Here is a 19220-nt window from a genome sequence, read left to right on the forward strand (position 1 = left end):
CGAAAACATCTTAAAATTGTTGGAACAATAGTTTATGGCAAACCGAAAAAATTACTGGCTGAGTCGCGGACAATGTCGCTTTCTTTAAGACATTTCGTGGCACTGCCAAAAATTGTGCAAGCAGACTATCAACCACGACGTCCCCAGGATAAAACAGCCCAGATCACTGTATAAGATTCCCACTACACCGAGGAAACCTTTTCTAGAATTACACCCTCTTGTATGACCTGAAAAGTCACTCTAAAGCCACCCGAAAATATGACTTGAAAAGTCACTCTAATAGCCAACCGAAAAATATGACTTGAAAAGTCACTCTAATAGCTAACCGAAAAATATGACTTGAAAAGTCACTATTATAGCCAACTGAAAATATGACTTAAAAAGTCACTATTATAACCAACCGAAAAATATGACTTAAAAAGTCACTCTTATAGCCAACCGAAATTTTAAAACGATAGAAAGAAAGAGGGAGAAGTTTGTCGGGAATGCATCGGCTGAAATATGGGAAGGAGAAAGAAAAGTTGAGAAAATGCTTCTCAACCGGGGTAAGGAAAAATGAAGAAATAAACTCTCTATATATAGGGAGTGAAATACTATTCAAGTGTTTAGCCTGAACGATGTGGGACTTGAAACTCTTTTTTTTTTCTTTCTCTTTTTTTTCTCCTTTTTTTTTTTCAAACTTTCATCCTTTATTCTAACACATCACATGTGATATTCTCATTCTTTATCTATTTTTATTTTCTTTTCACATCATTCATTCTATTTTGAGGTATACTTTTACCTTGTCTTATAAGTTTTGATTTTATAAAATTATCATGTTTGAAAATGGTTGCGTAAAAGTGTCCAACATGCTGACAAAATTTTCAACACCTCTTACTGACCAAAGAAAATTATCAACACCTCTTCAATAATCATTATATTCTTACAACTTATTTTTACAATACTTTTTATAATTTATTCTTCTTATTATATTATTTCTTTATATTTTTTTCCTAAATATATATAAAAAGGAATAAGACTCTAATTTCTCCCCTTTAAAATGACAACAGGTTTTCCAAACCATTGAGTTTTACATGTGTTGTTGCTTGTGCATGTAAAATTCACCAACTTCATATGCACTCTGATTTTACAGCTTCTCTACTCAACACATCAATCTCTGTCCCTAAAAATACAGAATAAAATCTAATAATTAATAAAATTGCAAATAAAAACAAAGTGAAACGCTACACACATCAGTCACTCCACCATTTCTTTTCCTTGCACATGCAAATGGCGATGAAGATAATTGAAGTGAACAATTATTAATTTTTGGTGAATTTTAGTGAACTGGGGTAGCTATTGATTGGACTTGATAAGTGATAACAAAAATCAGATGTGAAGGAGTAGGTGAACCTTTGGATAACTGATTTGATGGTGAATATAGATAGGTAGATTGCTTGATTAGGTTTGGGTCCCACTTATATAGTCAGAATAGTGTGGTAAAACTCTGCTAGCAATTTGCTAATAGTAGTGAGACATTGGCCCTAACAAGGTCTGATATTAGTTCTGAAGAATGGGGAGTGTGACTGTTTTGGAGAGACATCTATGTATATGGTTATGGTTACCACTTACCATGGGTTATGGTGAGGGAAAAAAAAAAAACAGTTCACAATATTTTGAGTAATGGAAACGCTACCAAAAAGTAGGGTATTGACTGCCATACACATAATTACCTTTTAAGTTTTAACTAAGGCATTGTTCTTATTCTGATTTTTTTAAGTACAAATAATTGATAAATTAGTTTAAAATGAAAATTATTAGAAAGTTAAAATTTTTAATGAATTCTATTAAATCAAAAGCATCTGATACAATTAATTACTTAATTAGTTAATAAATACCAAATGCCATAAAAACATATACATATATATATATATATATATATATATGATTTTTTATATAAAATTTATTTTATTTTTCATATAAAATATAATTTTAAATAATTATTTTTAACTCATATATTTTTATTTAAATATTAAATATTTTTAAAATAGTTAATATAGGTAACATAATAATTAAAATTACCGTGTATTAGTAAAAACTAACCCGAAAAATACTAAAGGCAAGAGCAAGGGGGCGCTGTTGTATTGAAGTAGACTCAGAGATGGGTATTACTCCATCAATTACGCGAGTAAGCATGAGGTTTTATCTGAATTATAAAAGGATAAAGGAGAAATTTTATAAAAATATTAAAGATAAAACTAAAATTAAATAAAATTCATTGTCTTAAAAAAATTATAAACTAATAAAAAATTCATTTGCCTAATACTTTTGTTTTGGCTGAGTAAAGACTAGTCACACTTACACATAGGCTTTGTGGGTCTAGCGAAATCATAACTCTTTAGGTTATTCTCAATAGAGATAAAAAGAGGGGGGGTGTTGTTGAAAAATAATCGTAAGCTACAAATTTTTAGCTTCTTACAAATAACTTATTCTTTCAAAGAATTTTTTGTCTCTAAATTTAAGCTAGGATCCCAAACATTCCGTTCATTTTGGAAACAATTTAATTTCTATAAAAAAAATAGCAGAAATTTTAGATGATAAGTTATTCCAAATATGCTCTTAATTTCGCGTCCTACTACGAAATATAGCTTTGAGTAGAGACAAGGATAAAATAAAAAATCAATATTAGGGGGGTTCTTCGTGAACTTCAGTTTTTTTTAAGAGTACGTCCTTTTAAGATGTTTTTTTTTTTAAATACACTTTCTCTCTCGATCTAATTTATTAAAAGATATAAAATTACGAGGAAGGATCAATAAATATAATGTGAGAAACCACAAAATTATATAATTTTTTTTTAAAAAATTAACCAAATAAAGAATATTTGTTCAAAAGAGTATATCAAATAATGTTTCGAGTAATTCTCTTTCTCTTAATGTATTAATTCAATTATGGATTTAAGAAAATGATTTTCATTTGTTATAAAATATCTTGAGTAAAACAAACATAAAAAGGCTTCAGAAGAAGAAAGAAAAGACAAAAAGGCTTCAGTACTACAAAGGAGTTAATTTGAGCATGTTTGATAAGTAGTTCAATTATTTTACATCTTATTTAATTAATTTATAAGTGTATCTAATCCAAATAGAGATATTTGGTACTATAAGGCTGTTGTTCTTTTTTCATAATACATTATGTTGTGCATTTTTTTTTCAAAATACACAATGAAATTCAGTTTCCTTTGTGTATTTTCTTTTAAAAAAAACACAATAAAAATATGATTCCATTTCATTTTTATTGTTCATTTCAAATGTAGGTCTAATGTACAGTGGATATTTGTTTTCATGTTTTGTTGATGGAATCACATTTCTGTTAAGGGTACTTTTGGAAATTCACATACATAAGTGGGAACAGTAACTTTGGGGTGGGAATAGCATCTCTCTACCTTGATTCTTGAGTAGAGGACTTGAATCCATTGAACAATACTTATACTCCACACTCCTATATGATATATCACTGATATCAGCCAACACTTATATATTCAGAGATTCCATAATATTCAATGAATAAGGAAACTCAATTGTTGGAGGAAGGCCTTGTGGACATGTTCGATTATCATGTCTTCAATGTGATTCTCCTACAGTCAAACCCTAAAAATTAGATCATAGCAAAAGGACCAGGTACACACGCATCCGAACCCTCCAAATAAGTTTTTATAAATTCCTAAATTTATAGTTTCTTTTTTGGCTTTTAATTAAGTTTAAATTATTTTTATCCTTATATTTACTAAAATATTTTTCTTCTATTATCTCACTAGAGATCAAAAGTATATGATTTCTTTTATAACTTTTAAATTTTAAAGAGAGACTTATTTAATAAAAAAACATTATATATTGAAAAGATATTGAAATATTAACGAGCATTCAATACATTGTATGATTATTTTTAATTTGAATAAAAATTTGAAAAGTATAAATCTAAAGAAAAATACTTAATTTGATATTTAAAAAAACTACGTATCGTTAATCCATATAAAATAGCTAAAGAATGCTTAAGTTTAGAAGAAGAAAGTATAAAAAGATACTTGATTTTTTTAATTTGAAAATATAAATAGTTATAATACGGAAGTATAAAATTTAATTTAATTTTAAAACAAGAAATTAAAATATAATTATAATTTAATTATTTTAAAGCTAAACTCAATACAAAATAATGCTAACTCGTATAGAAAATACTAAAATATAAGTTCCATTTCAACAAGAAAGACTTAATCATCTATTTGGTGGTTAAGATAAGATATGATAACATATAAAAGTAGAATAAGAACTTGATAAAATAAGAGCATGATAAATTTTAATCCTATCAAATATTTGTTTTATGCACACCATATATTAGTATTGTGTTATCTTATCTTCAATTTGATATGAACTAGATAACAATAAGGTTGTGGTAATGACAACGATGAAAATGATGGTGAGAACAATGACTATAACAATAATGAGGACAATAATAATGGTGATGACTACTATGGTAATGGTAGGAGTGATGACAGGAGTAGTTGTGATAATAATAATAATGACAATGATAATAACAATGACGACATTAATGATGATGATGATAACAACAATGACATGTTGGTGGTGGGGACAACAATATGATAGTGGAGGTGGTGGCATAGACTATGCCATTGATGATGAGAGTGATGCCGACAATAACGATAATTGTGATTGCTAAGACGATGATGGCAACAATAGTAATGATAAGAGCGATAGTGGTGGAGATGACGACAATGGTAAGGGTGAGAGGGACCCGAGTGACTCGCGAGCCTTGTTTCTTTTTAATCCAACTGCTCACATGACCTAAAAATAGGTTAAAATATGATTTTAGTCCATTACATTTTTAGATTTTCCTATTTTGGTCCTTTATTTATGTTTGTTAATGAATCCATTTTAATTCTTTTCACTAGGTAATAGACTTTAGTAACTATTGAATGTCTGTAAAATAATTATTTTTGAAATAAGTTAGACTCTGGTCTTGCAAATAACATGTTGCAAGTTTAAACCCCATTCATTTATTAGGGTTGGATAATTATGGGTGAGTTTGTTTAAACTTAAAAAAATCAACTTTAAAATAAACACTTTTTATATAAATGTTTTTTTTAATAAACATTTAGATTGGATAATTATGGGTGAGTTTGTTTAAACTTAAAAAAATCAACTTTAAAATAAACACTTTTTATATAAATGTTTTTTTTAATAAACATTTAGAATGAGATTTCAACTCAGCACCTTTTGAAAGCACAGTACATTGTGATTGTGTTCGCGGGCAGGGGGAGGGAGTTATCATCTATCATTTTATGGTAGAATCAGTCCGGGCCTGAGAGGCGGTGGTTTACCCTGTGGTGGATGTCAGCTTCTTGAAAAACACATATAGCTATTTTAAGTAAAAATGATTTAAACAAATACATCAAAAAATCATAAAATTGTTTATTTTATCTAAAAAATACTTATTTTAAAAAATAAGCTTAAACAAATTAGTAAGTATATTTGTAAATGGTTTTTCTTGTCTTACAATGAAGTGGCATTTCCTCTTAAATTTGTACTTACCCAAAAATAGAAAAAACTTTGTATTTTTCGTGTACAGAGAAAAACTTTTTATTTTTTGTTTTGATATTTGCTAATAATTTTTCTTTCAAAAAAAAGTATGATGATATTTTTGTAATAAATAAAGGGTTAAATTACTCAACTAATTTCTGAATATTTGGAGTTTTTTAAGTGAGTTGCTAAACTATTTTTTTAATTAAATCCTCGATTATGCAATTTTTTTTAATTGAGTACGTGTTTTAAACTGTCATAAATTACTCATAAAAAACGTCATAAATTATCATTTTCTGATAGATTGAAGCTGCCCCCATATTAGGATGACTGAAAAATTAACATGACAAATAAAAAAAATACTACGAAAACTAACCGTTAATTCGTTATGCATACTTTTGAGTCCAAAAGCTACAAACCCAATGACGAAATTGCGCGGCGTCTTAAATTGTGATTTTATTTTACTAAACCTAAATCTATAAATATAAGCCTCCGAGATTTCTTTCGACTAAACAGTGATTACCTGTGATCTAATTTTTAGCAATAATCGACGTTAGTAAAGATGCAATTGTTGAAGTGCATGGTGCACCCAATTGTCCAACAAAACATTGAAGTGATTCAGTTATTGTTGAATACGACATATACATGTGTGCTTTAATGTGTATTATATACGACATATACATGTATGCTTTCATAGGAAATAACAAAGGCAAGAAAAGAAATAATCAGAAACAGAAAGTCAGAAACAAATGATCATCTTGTGTGCGTGACTAAGGGGAAAATGATTTTGATGAATGAGAAGAATTTGAAGCTGATGATGAGGGGTAACATGTGCAAGTGGGGTCATGAATGACCTTCTTCATACTGATGTCAAGTTTGGAACAGAAAACACAATACCTTCCTCTGAAGCTTGGATAATCCAAATAATCTTCTTCTTCTTCTTCTTCTTCACTAGAGTCATCGTTGTTCGCTTCTGCATCATCATCCTCAATGGGGGTATAAGCTAACCCGAACAAAGGAAAAACTTGCATAAGACATTTGTCAATGGTATCATTGCTCCATTTCCTTCCTCTCTCCCAGATCATCAACGTAGCAACAGCTACTCCAGATCCAACCCCAAAACCAACTCCAGTGACTATGTACTGCCAATCATATTCCACGACTGACTCTGTAGTTGCAGGACTGGTGTTGGAAGTGCAGTTTGCAGTCAACGGAGGGCCACACAATCCTTTGTTACCAATGAAAGAAGTTTCTTGAAATGATTGAATTTGGGTACCAGTGGGGATTTTCCCAAACAGATGATTTAAAGAGAGGTTCAGGAATGATAAAAAGGATACAGTTGCAAGTTCTGTGGGAATGTTTCCTTCTAGTGAGTTGTTTGATAGGTCTAAGGACTCAAGCTCCATCAGATTTCCTATCGATGGTGGAATTTGTCCAGAAAAAGCATTATTTGACAAGTTAAGTATATAGAGTGCCTTAAAGTCAAATAGCTCTTTTGGTATTTCCCCTTCAAAATGGTTGGATGAGAAGTCAATTGAAGTGAAGACAGTTAGAATCTTAACCAGATCCATCCGATTACCTTTGATAGTAACTGTCACTGAATCCTGATAATATATTTGACTACCAAATTGAAGAAACTGATATTGGATGTGATGTGCCTTGGATTCAGCTAGGTTTTCATCAGACATCATTGCTTCCCACCTTGTGAAGCAGTTTGCAGGTAGCTTGCCATTGAAATTGTTAATGGCTAGATCCACTATTTGAAGCCTGTGCCAAGTGCCGTTGGTCTTTGGACATCCAATTTGACCATAAAACTTATTTTGTCGCAAGACTAAGACCCGGAGTGTGGTTATGTTCTTCAACAAGCATGGAAAGACATCCTTAATCTCGTTTTTCCCAAAGTCTAACACTTCTAATGTTGTGCAATTAGAAAGAGATTTTGGAATCTTTCCATCTAATTTATTGTGATGGAGATCCAGAGTCCTTAGAGCACAGGAAGCTGAAAACTTATCTGGGATAAGACCTGTGAGATTGTTCTTTCTCAGATTTAACACCCCAAGGTTCTCACTCACTGTCATTAAACATGAGGGAATTGTTCCAGAAAAGTTATTATTGGAAAGATCAAGCACTTCAAGATATAAGGCATTGCAGAGGGAATCAGGGATGCTGCCACTCAAAGTATTGTTTGAGAGAGAGAGAAAAAATGTGAAAGACATGTAATTACCAAAGTCAGGTGGGATAATAGAGCTAAACTTGTTGCTTGAAAGATCCAAATACAACATATTTCTAGGAAAAACAGGTATTGGCCCCTGAAGTTTATTCTGATGAAGGTCAAGGTACAACAAATGGGAAGAAAGATTCTGGAAAGGTCCTTCCAAATGAGTCAACAAATTATGAGAAATATTAAGGCTTTCAAGAATCTGTAGTTTCCAAATCCAGTTGGGCACTGTCCCTTGGATATGGTTATCTGAGAGATCTAGAGTGGTTAATCTGGACTGATTTCTCAAGAAACCAGGGAAAGTTTTCAAGTTGCAGGATGCCAATTTTAGATTGCTAATGCTGGGAAAGGAAGATGAGCCAACATTTGTAACATTCACTTTGACTGATAAGTTGTTGTATGAAAGGTCTAGTGTAGTTAAATTTCTGAGAACCAAAATGTTATCTAGATGCATTGATCCATTGAACTTGTTTGAAGAAAGTTGGAGGATAGAGAGTGCTTCAAGCTGTAATATAAATGTTGGAAATGACCCTGAAAGACGATTGCTACTTAAATCGAGGGTGTTTAATTTAGAAGAAGACACATTTGTGACTTCATCTAGTTGACCAAACTGATTGTAGGAAAGCAGAATCCTTTGCAGCCGTGTGAGTGTAAAAAGAGATGAAGGAATGCTCCCATTGATTGAGTTATAACCCAAGCCAATGCTGACAAGATTATCCAGTCCTTCAAAGTGAGATGATGGAATTGCACCACTCAAACCATTATGAGAAAGGTCTAAGTGCTTGAGATTTTTTGCCCTACCAAGTGATGGCATTTGACCTGTGAAGTTGTTAAATGACAAGTCCAGGTAACTGAGTTCTGTGAGGTTTGACAGTGAATTGGGAAGTGTTCCATTAAATTGACAATAGGAAAAATCCAATTCAAATAAGTTCCTCATGCTACCAATAGAGTTTGGAAATGCTCCAGAGAAGCTTGTGTTACTTACTCTTAAAATCTGAAGAGATCCATTCCGTGGGAAGTCTGGAAAGACACCTTGGAGATTATAGTTGAACGATATGTCAATGACTGACAATGATCCAATGCTGAATATCCCCTGTGGAAATGTTCCATGCAACCCACAATAAACAAGACTTAAGATGGTCAGATTTTTCAAATGGGAAAATGTGTCTGGCACGGGGGATGATAAATTGTTTTGATCAAGAACAATGACTGATAAATTCTTAAGAGTTGCCAGGGAAGGATCCAAAGGTCCTGAGAGATTGCAATGTGACATGCTAAGTTCTTGCAGGTCACGCAGCAACAAGAAGGCACTGCACCATTCATGTCCTGGAACTTTTATACTTACTCCATCCAGATACAGTTGCCTAATACTGGTGAGATTTTGGACAAGCTTTTGTAGATTTGGGTTCTCTAGTTTCAGCTCTTGCCCAGTTAAGTAGGAAAGACAAGAAATATCAAGAGTAACCAACCTTGTCAGCTGAGAAATCTCTATTGGAATCTGCCCCACAAAGCCCGCATATGACAAATTCAGATAAGTCAACTTGTCCAACTTGTTAAATCCAGATGGGATGACAGAATTGAAATTATTAGAAGCCAAATTCAATTCCTGGAGATGTTGAAGACTGAAAATAACACTTGAATCATCAAATCCACCACTGATGAATTCTCCACCCAGGTCAAGGCCAATGACACGTCCCTCATCATCACAGCTTACACCGCTCCAATCACAGCACTCAACGCTTTGATTCCACAACCTGAGTTTGCTGGAATTTTCAGGGTTGAATGTGAGGTTGCTCTTCAGTTGAAACAGCAGCAATTGTTGATCCTCGAGACATTTCCCAGCAGTGACAGAAATGTAGATACTAAGATATATCAAGTGACAGAGAAAGAAAGAAAGCACTGAAACTAATGTAATTCTCATTGGTGTCTACTCGTAGTGACAACCACACAACACAACACTAAAATAGCCAAGGAACAAATGGTGGCCAAAAAGACTCATGAACAAGACCCTTATGGCCCGTGTTCTTCACTCTTTATCTTCTTAAACTCTCCTAAATTTTGCAAGGGATGGGGGTCAAAAGTGTAGAAGTTGTGTTGAAGAAGTGTAGAGTACAGAAGAAGGTTAAGAGAATTAGCTTAGAATGGGATATTTTGAAAATAGAATGCAGACAATAGATTGGTCAGAGACACAACCAACTCAGAGTTATTGCACCGTTCAGAGTAAACCATGGAATAAGTCAACTGGATTTTGTGAAATGGTGGTGGTTTACCAGAAAGGAAGAAAATTTAGGCTACCTTAGTTTGAAGAACAAGAATTTTTTTATTGCATTCTACGCGTTTGGATGCTGGCCCGTCTAATTATTTATTCACTTTTTTGGTAGCTTCCCATATGGGACTCTTCGCAATTTTGGATTATTCAAAACAATGGACCCAACCTTACATGGAATACTAGTATAATTTTTATTTTTATAACTAGTTGGTATTTGATGTTTTCACTTAGCACCTAACTAATCTCTCTTTTACTAGGTTGGGCCATTATAGAAGTAAAGTAGTCTTTTTAGTCGCAAATTTATTTCCAAAGGATATCAAATTTTAATGTTTGATTACGAGATATAATTCTCCAATCACTTGTCTCAATTACTTTTTGGTATAGAATATTGTTATGAATTATTATACTTTTGTCAGCAGCATGATAACGAAGATTTTCATTTCAGTGGATCGACCTAAACGGTAGGCATCATTCAATTATTCAAAATCTTACCGTTGAGTGTCATAAAAATGAAAATAAAATAAAAAGAAAAAACTTACAGTTGAGGTTGCTTTTCATTTATAATTATTCTTTTTGGAGAATGACATTTTGATTTATAAAATGTATTTTTTTTGTTTCTTTTAAAAGTAATTTATTTCCCATCAATTATTATGAAAAGCTTGGAATGATTGATACAGTCATTTAGTCGTTGATCACGAGAAATTCTATTTCTACTTTTGAAGATAAGCAAATTTTATTTTCATTTAGGTTATATAAATTATTTGATTTAGTTTCATGATTATTACTTTTTTGTTCTTATAGTTTAAAAGTGATTTTTTAGTCCTATAATTTATATTTTAATTCTTTTTTAGTTATTATAATTTTGAAAATGGTTTTTTTAGTCCTTATAATTTATATTTTAATTCTTTTTCAGTCTCTATAGTTTGAAAGTGATCTTTTTAGTCACTATATTTTATATTTTAATTCTATTTTAGTCTTTATTATCAAAATATGAGTAATATTATCAATTACAATTAATTACAAAAATGTTAACAAGTAATTCATAAATAATTTATCGTAAGATAATTTGTAATAAAAAATAATTGATAATTCATAACTAATTTGTAGCTAATTATTTTTATATTTTTTTGTAGTAAGGATTAAAAGATAATTAAAATATAAATTATAGGAACTAAAAATATCACTTTCAAATTATAAGGACTAAAAAGACAATTAAAATACAAACTATAAAGACTAAAAAGAATACTTTTAAACTAAACATAATTAAAATATAAACTATATGAACTAAAACTACCACTTTTAAACTATAGGAACTAAAAAGATAAGAATCGTGAAACTATAACAACAAAATAAATAATTTTACCTTCTATTTATTTGTCTATTGATATCATTGAGAATAATTTATGAGTAAATGACTCCTTTAATCACCAAAGGGTAAAACAGTAACAATTTAATTGTTAAAAGAATAAATTTTTTAATTTCGTCTGGATTGCATAAAAAATGCAACAATTATGTTGTGTTCTTTCTTGAGATTATTTTAAGGATCAATTTAATTTTAAATAATAAAATTGGAAAGAAATTTATCCTTAAATTATATAACAAAATATAATTGTTATACTCTTTACACATTTAATTACCAAATAAAAAAAATTGTTTTCTTTTTGGAAACTAAATTGTTACTGATTTTCACATTCATAAACCAAAATGGTAATTACCCAATCTTTTATTCTTAAAAATATTATTATTCTCTTTTATCAAACATAGATGCTTTATTTCCAATTCATTTTTACAAAAATATTTAAACATTTCTTATACCAAACCTTACCTAAAAGATGACAAAATATATGGAAAGACAAATATTTCCTTGCTTTATTCTATGTCTGCTTTGTCTTTTATTGTTCAACTAACAACGATGTTTGTAATGTTATACTTGCTAACCCAAATTGTCGTTGGAACTTGGATTATAAGATAAATAGTGTGTTTGTCTTACCATAAACGGACGTTAAAAAAATGTTGCTTCTCATAAAATGATACTTTAGAACGATGTTAGCTTTTTTATTTTAGAGGGAATATAACGATGTTAGCTAACGAGTAAAACATGTATACAAACATGTTTTAAGTGAATATTTGGATTTATATATGTTGGGTAATCTAAAATTTTGTCGAAATAACAGCTAATATAATTTTAAGTAAATATTTCTATATTTGGATTTACTTTCAATAATTTTGATTCGATAAAGAATTTTATATTGAGAGTAAGAGATTTATCACTGACTTGATTTACTTTTAAAATAAAACATTTAAATATAAATTATTTTATTTCAAAATCAATTATTCATAATTAATTTTATTTAAAAATGTTCTCTCATATCCAAACACACACAATTGCACATATATGGATGAAGATATAGATTGATCTCTATCGTTTTTTTTTTTCTTTTTTATGAATGCATGTAAGCCAAAGTCAAAATATCTCTTATTAACTGAGTCGAACTCAACACATGATTCATGGGAGTCATGTGAATTTATTTATTGTAAAATTAGTACGTACACCTACGCAATAGGCCCATAAGGAGGGACAATTCAGAAGTCTATTTAAGGAGTTGAATTTCTTTTTTTGTCATTTTACAATTATTTAAATATTGTTCACTAAAGACTCTACTAATTTTTTGTTTCAAACTTTGAAAGACTATGATTTTATGAACATAATAACAATCAATCTTTTTATTCTTGAAAATAAAACTTAAATATTATTAAATTTATGATTCACCTATATTATTCAAATTGAATTAAACTCTCTTATACATAATAACAATAAATAAAATTTACATTAATATGATCTCACAATCTAAAAAAAGAATAAAATCATTCTATATATTAATAATTGTAAGTCACCAAATCTTATAACAATGATACATAATAATAATATATATAATATATATCTATATGAAATATATTTATTTTATATATATAGAAATGATAACTTATGTTTACTATGACAAAAATAAAAAAGTTTTATCGCGAGAGTTTTAAATCCTTTAACATTTTCAGGTAAGAAAAAAAATACATTAGGATATTAATTGCTGTTCTAAATTTTATGGCTGTTATATTGTTTCATGGTTAATATTCTATATAATCATTTCTAAGTTATTGTAGGCAATTGATCGAGATCCAAAAATTGTAGGAATGTCGCAAGACAATATGTAATTTTTAGAACTATTGTGTAAGACTATATCAAGTTACACAATTATATTTCATACTTAACAACTAAATGAACCATCTTTTGGGGGGTTGAGGCCCTGCTTTTCGTATTTGAACATTAGCCTGAAATATATAATAGTGAACACCCCTCCACCTCTTAGATTTTTCATATATTTAATTGAATGTTCAACAGTGTATATCGTTCGATCTAGTTGGCATATGAAAAAAAATACCCATATGAGCATGCCTTGGAAGAAATAAATTGTCTTTATTGTTTAAGTTTCTTCCCTTATTTTATTGATTTATTTAAGTCAGACGATTGTTAGTATTTGTACGATGAAGAATGACTAGAATACAATGTATTTAAACACTATTGTTGATTATTTTTAAGAATTTAATTTCATAAAATATTTAGAAACTACTTTTGAATAATCATTTAAAAAAAAAGTTTCAACAAAATGACAAAAAAAATTATTTTTTCCAAATAATTTGAACAAAATTTTGTTTGGATTATGTATGATTTTAGTTTTCTAATTTTTTTTACGAGTCAATTAAAATTCTTTACTTTCAAAATTAAGAAAATTTGATTTGTCTGTTAATTTTTTTCCTCTTAAAACTTTCAAATTCTAATTTTTTACTTAAAATATTTACAAATTGAATCCATTAAACTGTTGTAAACTTTTTTATTTTATTAGATCAATTAGCACTACAAGAAAATTGTGATTGAGTGTCGACCATATTAGCCAACAAGGAAATTTCGAAAGCCAATGCTAAATTAACGTTGACTTTGCATGAGTTTTTCAATATACAGTTAAAACGCTATAAATTAATAATGTCAGGATCGGAAAAATTTATTAATTTAGAGAGTTATTAATTTATTGCTAAATTAATAATTATTAATTTAAAGAGTTTTTAAGTAATATATTACCAAATAAAAAGACAAATTAGTTTATACCTCTTAGAATTACATTGCAACAAATCTTGAGACTCAACGTAAATTAGTAACTACTGTGTTCATATGCATTGGAAATCAATAATGACTTTTGAATTACAGTAAATGTAAACAAGAGGAATAAATGTGTTCAATGTATTCTTAAGCAAGTTTGGCATATATAAATTACATGAATGTGTTAGAGTATTCAAATCATATCTCACAAGATGGCTTCTCATCTAAAAGGTGTTGCAAAATCAACTATGTCAGATCAAATACGTAAGGAGTTGTGTGAGTACAAGAGAGATAATCCTGCAAGCACACAAAAAGACTTGCAGAGATGACTTGAGGGAAAATTTGAGTTGAAAGTTGGTCAAGGAACAATGTCAAGGAACAATATCAAACACACTTAAGCGGTCAGATGACTATCTCTCTGCTGAAATAGAAAAGGGAAGAGCAGAGATCAAAAGACACAAACCAACAAAATATCCTGACATGAAGAAGGTTGTTTATGAGTGGTTTCTCCAACATCAAGAACGTGTGAATATCACAGGAGAATTAATTTTGCAGAAGGCAAGAGATACAATGAAACTCGTGTATCCTCATGATGATTCAGATTTTAGCTTCTCTATAGGATGGCTTGGGAAATTCAAGCACCGACATGGCATAAAGTCATTTCGTCGTTTTGGCGAGAGTGGGTCTGTTGATGTACAAGACATGGAACAAAAATTGGTATCGATTCGGGAGAAAATTGATTAGTTCCCTATGAAAGATGTTTTCAATATGGATGAAACTGGGTTGTTTTATAGGCTACAAGCTGATCATTCACTGGCAACAAAACAACTTGAACGAAGAAAACAAGATAAAGAAAGGCTGATGGTAGTTATTTGTTGCAATGAAGATGGCTCTGAAAAAATCCCTCTATGGATTATTGGGAAATATGCAAAGCCTCGTTGCTTCAAGAATGTCAACATGAATAGCTTGGATTGTCAATATCAAGCTAACAAAAAAGCATGGATGACTAGTGTGCTTTTTGATGAATATGTTTGTTCATTTGACCAAATGATGCATGGTAGAAGAGTTCTACTTGTGGTGGATAATTGTCCAGCACATCCAAGAAATATTGAAGGGCTAAGAAACGTTGAGTTGTTCTTCTTGCCACCCAACATGACATCAAAGATTCAACCTTGCGATGCTGGGATAATAAGAGCTTTCAAGATACATTACCATAGAAGGTTTTACCGCAAAATATTGGAAGGTTATGAGGTGGGACAATCTGATCCAGGGAAGATAAATGTCCTTGATGCTATCAATTTGGCAATCCCAGCTTGGACGATAGATGTTTGAAAAGAAACAATAGCGAATTGTTTTCGACACTGTAAAATTCGTTCAGCTAGTGACGTTGCAAGAAATTTGGATGAATCCACTTTTGATGAAGAAACTCAAGACCTCGAGACTATGATCAATCAATGTGGCTATCGTAATAAGATGGATATTGACAATCTAATGAACTACCCAAGTGAAAATGAAGCATGTTCGGAGATTTAGAGTTTAGAAGATATTGTGGGTACTATCATTGAGAACAATGCAGAGGATGACGGTGAAGATGATACGGTGTCTTTGGAGCTTGTTACGCGAAAGGAAGCACTTATGGCGTCGAACACTCTTCACAACTTTATGATACAATACAAAAATACAACACTTGAACTCTTGGATGCAATAAGAAAAGTTAGAGATGAGCTCCAAATAGGCTTGAACTTTAAAGGAAAACAGACAACTATTGAATCATATTTCAATAGAGTGTAATATATTTTTTTCAGTTTCTATAAATTATTAATTTATGATTTTCTTGGGACCGAAAATTATAAAGGGATCTCACGAAAAATTATTATCTTATTATTTTATCGAGTTTTTCAATTTTTTACATTGGCCCAAGTCGGGACCGGACAAAATTTATTATTTTAGAGAGTTTATTAATTTACTGAGTATTAATTTAAAGAGTTTCTACTGTAGAAGCAATGAAGCTCAAAGAAAAATATTTGTGTTTGCATTGGTGCCAAGGATAGCTTTGAAACTCAATTAAGAAGCACTAGCATTTACGTACAGGAATTGACTGCTGTTCCTTTTCAAGTTGTTCCTATCATTTCAAAACAACATCGTTTTGAAAGTTGTATTAATATTTAATTATGAAAATATCAACACAACTATAGAAAGAATGTCGTTTTGAAGGTACATTGCAGAGATAACTTAAAAAGAGAGAATAGAGAAGTCAGATCCCTAGTTCATAGCAAAATCTAAATCAACTCAGCCAACATTGACTTATATACTAACGTTAGTTGCATCTGCCTGCTGGTTGACACTATCTAGCTACATTGGTATTTATCGTCGACTCAAATAACGTTGGTCATGGTCGACGCTAAATAAGGGAAACCGCTAAAACCACCCACCAAACTCAAATCTTCATCCCAGCTTGATTCTCCACCCTCATTGACCATTCTTGAATAGCCTTTATTGGAATTCAAAGTTGTTGAGATAAACGACATATTCCTGGTTGCCAAAAAAAAAGAGATGAAAATAATCGATCTCTTGAATTTTGAAGTTAAGATAATACACACAGATCGACATACAAATTTTGTGTCTGATATTCACTTATAACTTGTTAAATCATTCAATTGTTCTTGAAAGTATAAGAGTATATATCACATGCATACTAGGAGTGCATTTAAATTTTGAAGATAAAATATATACATTTGAAATTGATTTATGCCTTTTTGTTATAACTTGTTTAACCATTTAATTCATGCCTTTTTGTTATAACTAGTTTAACCATTTAATTAAACATATAAAAAAACATGAGAGGATATATCTGATGCATATTAGGGGATAACTTTATGAAATGAGAGTATTTAAAAGAAGGTGAATGTAAGGAAGCAGGGAAGAAACCAGTAAATTTTATTAGGTTGAAGATTTAACGCATGAATTATGATTTATGATTAAAATGATTTTTATTAAATTAATTTATCTATCAAGTAAAAGTATTGTAAAACCTAACATATAAATGAGAAAACCTATTTGAAAGCAATTAATATAATTGAAATTGCGTTACACAGTTAAAATATTTAATGTATTTTTTTAAGAATAAAAGCATTTAATGTATAATTACTAAAATTATATAACAAATGAAATAATTAGTGTTGTTATAATTAATATTAAAAATGAAATAATCACTGTGCTCCAGTAATTGATTCGGTTTAATGTTGATGCTAGTTGATAGCTAAGAAGCACGGACGCGGCACTTCATCGGCGTGTCCCGCGTCGGACTCGCACCGGACACGCATGCGGGTACGACTCCGGTGCGACGCAGTGTCCGTTGCTTCTGTCGTCACCGGACACGGTTGGACAGTAGGACATGCGCGATTGGACGCAGCCCACCAAGTGGACACGCGCGATTGGACGCGGCCCAACAAGCCTAAGCTATTTTTATTATTTATTTAAAAAATGCTTACCAAATACGAAAAATGGTTCTTCTTCGTCTTCTCCTTGCTGTTTCCTGCAAGCAAACCAAACGCCTCCATTGCTGCATGTTGTCGCCTCCATTTCCCCATGCAGGTAGGCCCTTGTTTCTTTTCTCATCTGCTCCCTATTTCTTTTTTGGTTTTTCTCGCTACCTTTTCTAGTTTCTTCATAATGAGCAAGCATTATTCTCGCTGCCGTGTTATTGTTTTTTGGTTTTTCTCGTTGTCGTGTTATTGTTGTTACTATGAATACAACAGCATAGGTATGACAAGCCTTATTTATCGAAAGTAGGTATGGCCGTATGGCAGGCCTTATTTTTTGGTTTTTCTCTCTATCGTGTTATTGCCTTTTTGAAAGGTCACTAATGTTTTACACTTTTACTACTCTTTTAAGTATTTAATTTTTAAAATGCTTTTTTATTCATTTTTTCCTGAAAGATTTTTATTTGTATTAGTAAAAAACAAAGTGATTTCTCTTCTAATACCAAACATTCCTTAATTTGGTGGCATTTGGTTCGTAGCTCTTGCATTGTTTTTTGGTTTAGATTTAAAATTACTGCCTACCTCTAATCATATCCTGTTTTGAATAAAATTAAGCTAGAACATGGCCAGTAAGACAAGAACAACACTGATTAGAAATTGCTTTTTGTTGTTTGTTTTTTACTTAGAAATTGTTTACATTGATTTTTAATTTTTTTAAATTGTTGTAGAGATAAGTGCTTCTAGTCCTAGTCAAGCTAAAGAACAAGATGATGATACCTAACCTTTATGGACCTATGTTACAAAGATAAAAAGTGTAAGTGGTGGTGGAAATTATGAGATAAAATGCAATATTTGTGATTTTACCTTTAATGGGTCTTACACTAGAGTGAGGGCTGTAACACCCTGATATATATCTATATATTATTAGTAATTATGTTTGATGTTTGATTATATTTGTTGCGTTATTTTTTATCTGTGATTATTTTCAAGGAGGTTAATTTAGTTAATAGAGTGGTGTGGGTAGATAAGGATCTAGCTTCTCAAAGAAGCCTCTTGAGAAAGCTTCTCAAAGAAGCCACGAGGAAGCTTCTTGAGGAAGCCTCTTAATGAAGCTTCTTGAGGAAGCTACATGAGCTGCCTCGGTAAAAATGCTTTCCAGCCTTTGTTAATCGTTGGATCTTCTTGAAATTTGGTCTGCAGCTTCACAAGACACTTGTCCATGATATGACCTTTGGGATCTTCGAGAAGATGTCTGGAGTGTGCGTGATGTTTTCGTGTCCGAGACCATTTCTCACTTGAGCGTTTTAAGCCTTTGCTTTCGTGTAGCTTAGGAAAAACACCATTTCTTCTTCTTTCTTTCTTCCAAAGCCATTTCTAATGTCCCAAGCACTTTCTCCATCACCCACAACCACCATTAGCCACCACAAACCGTCGTTGTTCTCCGTTGCAACTGCACACTGAGAGGAACCCTTCGACCGAAGCGGAATTTTCCAACTTGGCTCGCGGTTTCGGTAGAGAACAAAACCCTAGTCTGACC

General features: G+C 31.0%; 1 protein-coding gene and 1 pseudogene across 1 annotated transcript; one reads left to right on the forward strand and one right to left on the reverse strand.

Moving 5' to 3' along the window:
• Positions 1–6135: 6135 nt before the first annotated feature.
• On the reverse strand, positions 6136–10084 carry LOC114406099 (receptor-like protein 7). The gene has a single exon (XM_028368673.1). It carries the CDS (start codon positions 9704–9706, stop codon positions 6338–6340), a length of 3369 nt encoding a protein of 1122 aa, XP_028224474.1. The 5' UTR covers positions 9707–10084; the 3' UTR covers positions 6136–6337.
• Positions 10085–14407: 4323 nt separating this feature from the next.
• Positions 14408–15992, forward strand: LOC114405488 (annotated as a pseudogene).
• Positions 15993–19220: the final 3228 nt, after the last annotated feature.

Source organism: Glycine soja, chromosome 3 (genome assembly GCF_004193775.1).
Source record: "Glycine soja cultivar W05 chromosome 3, ASM419377v2, whole genome shotgun sequence".
Lineage (NCBI taxonomy): Eukaryota > Viridiplantae > Streptophyta > Magnoliopsida > Fabales > Fabaceae > Glycine > Glycine soja.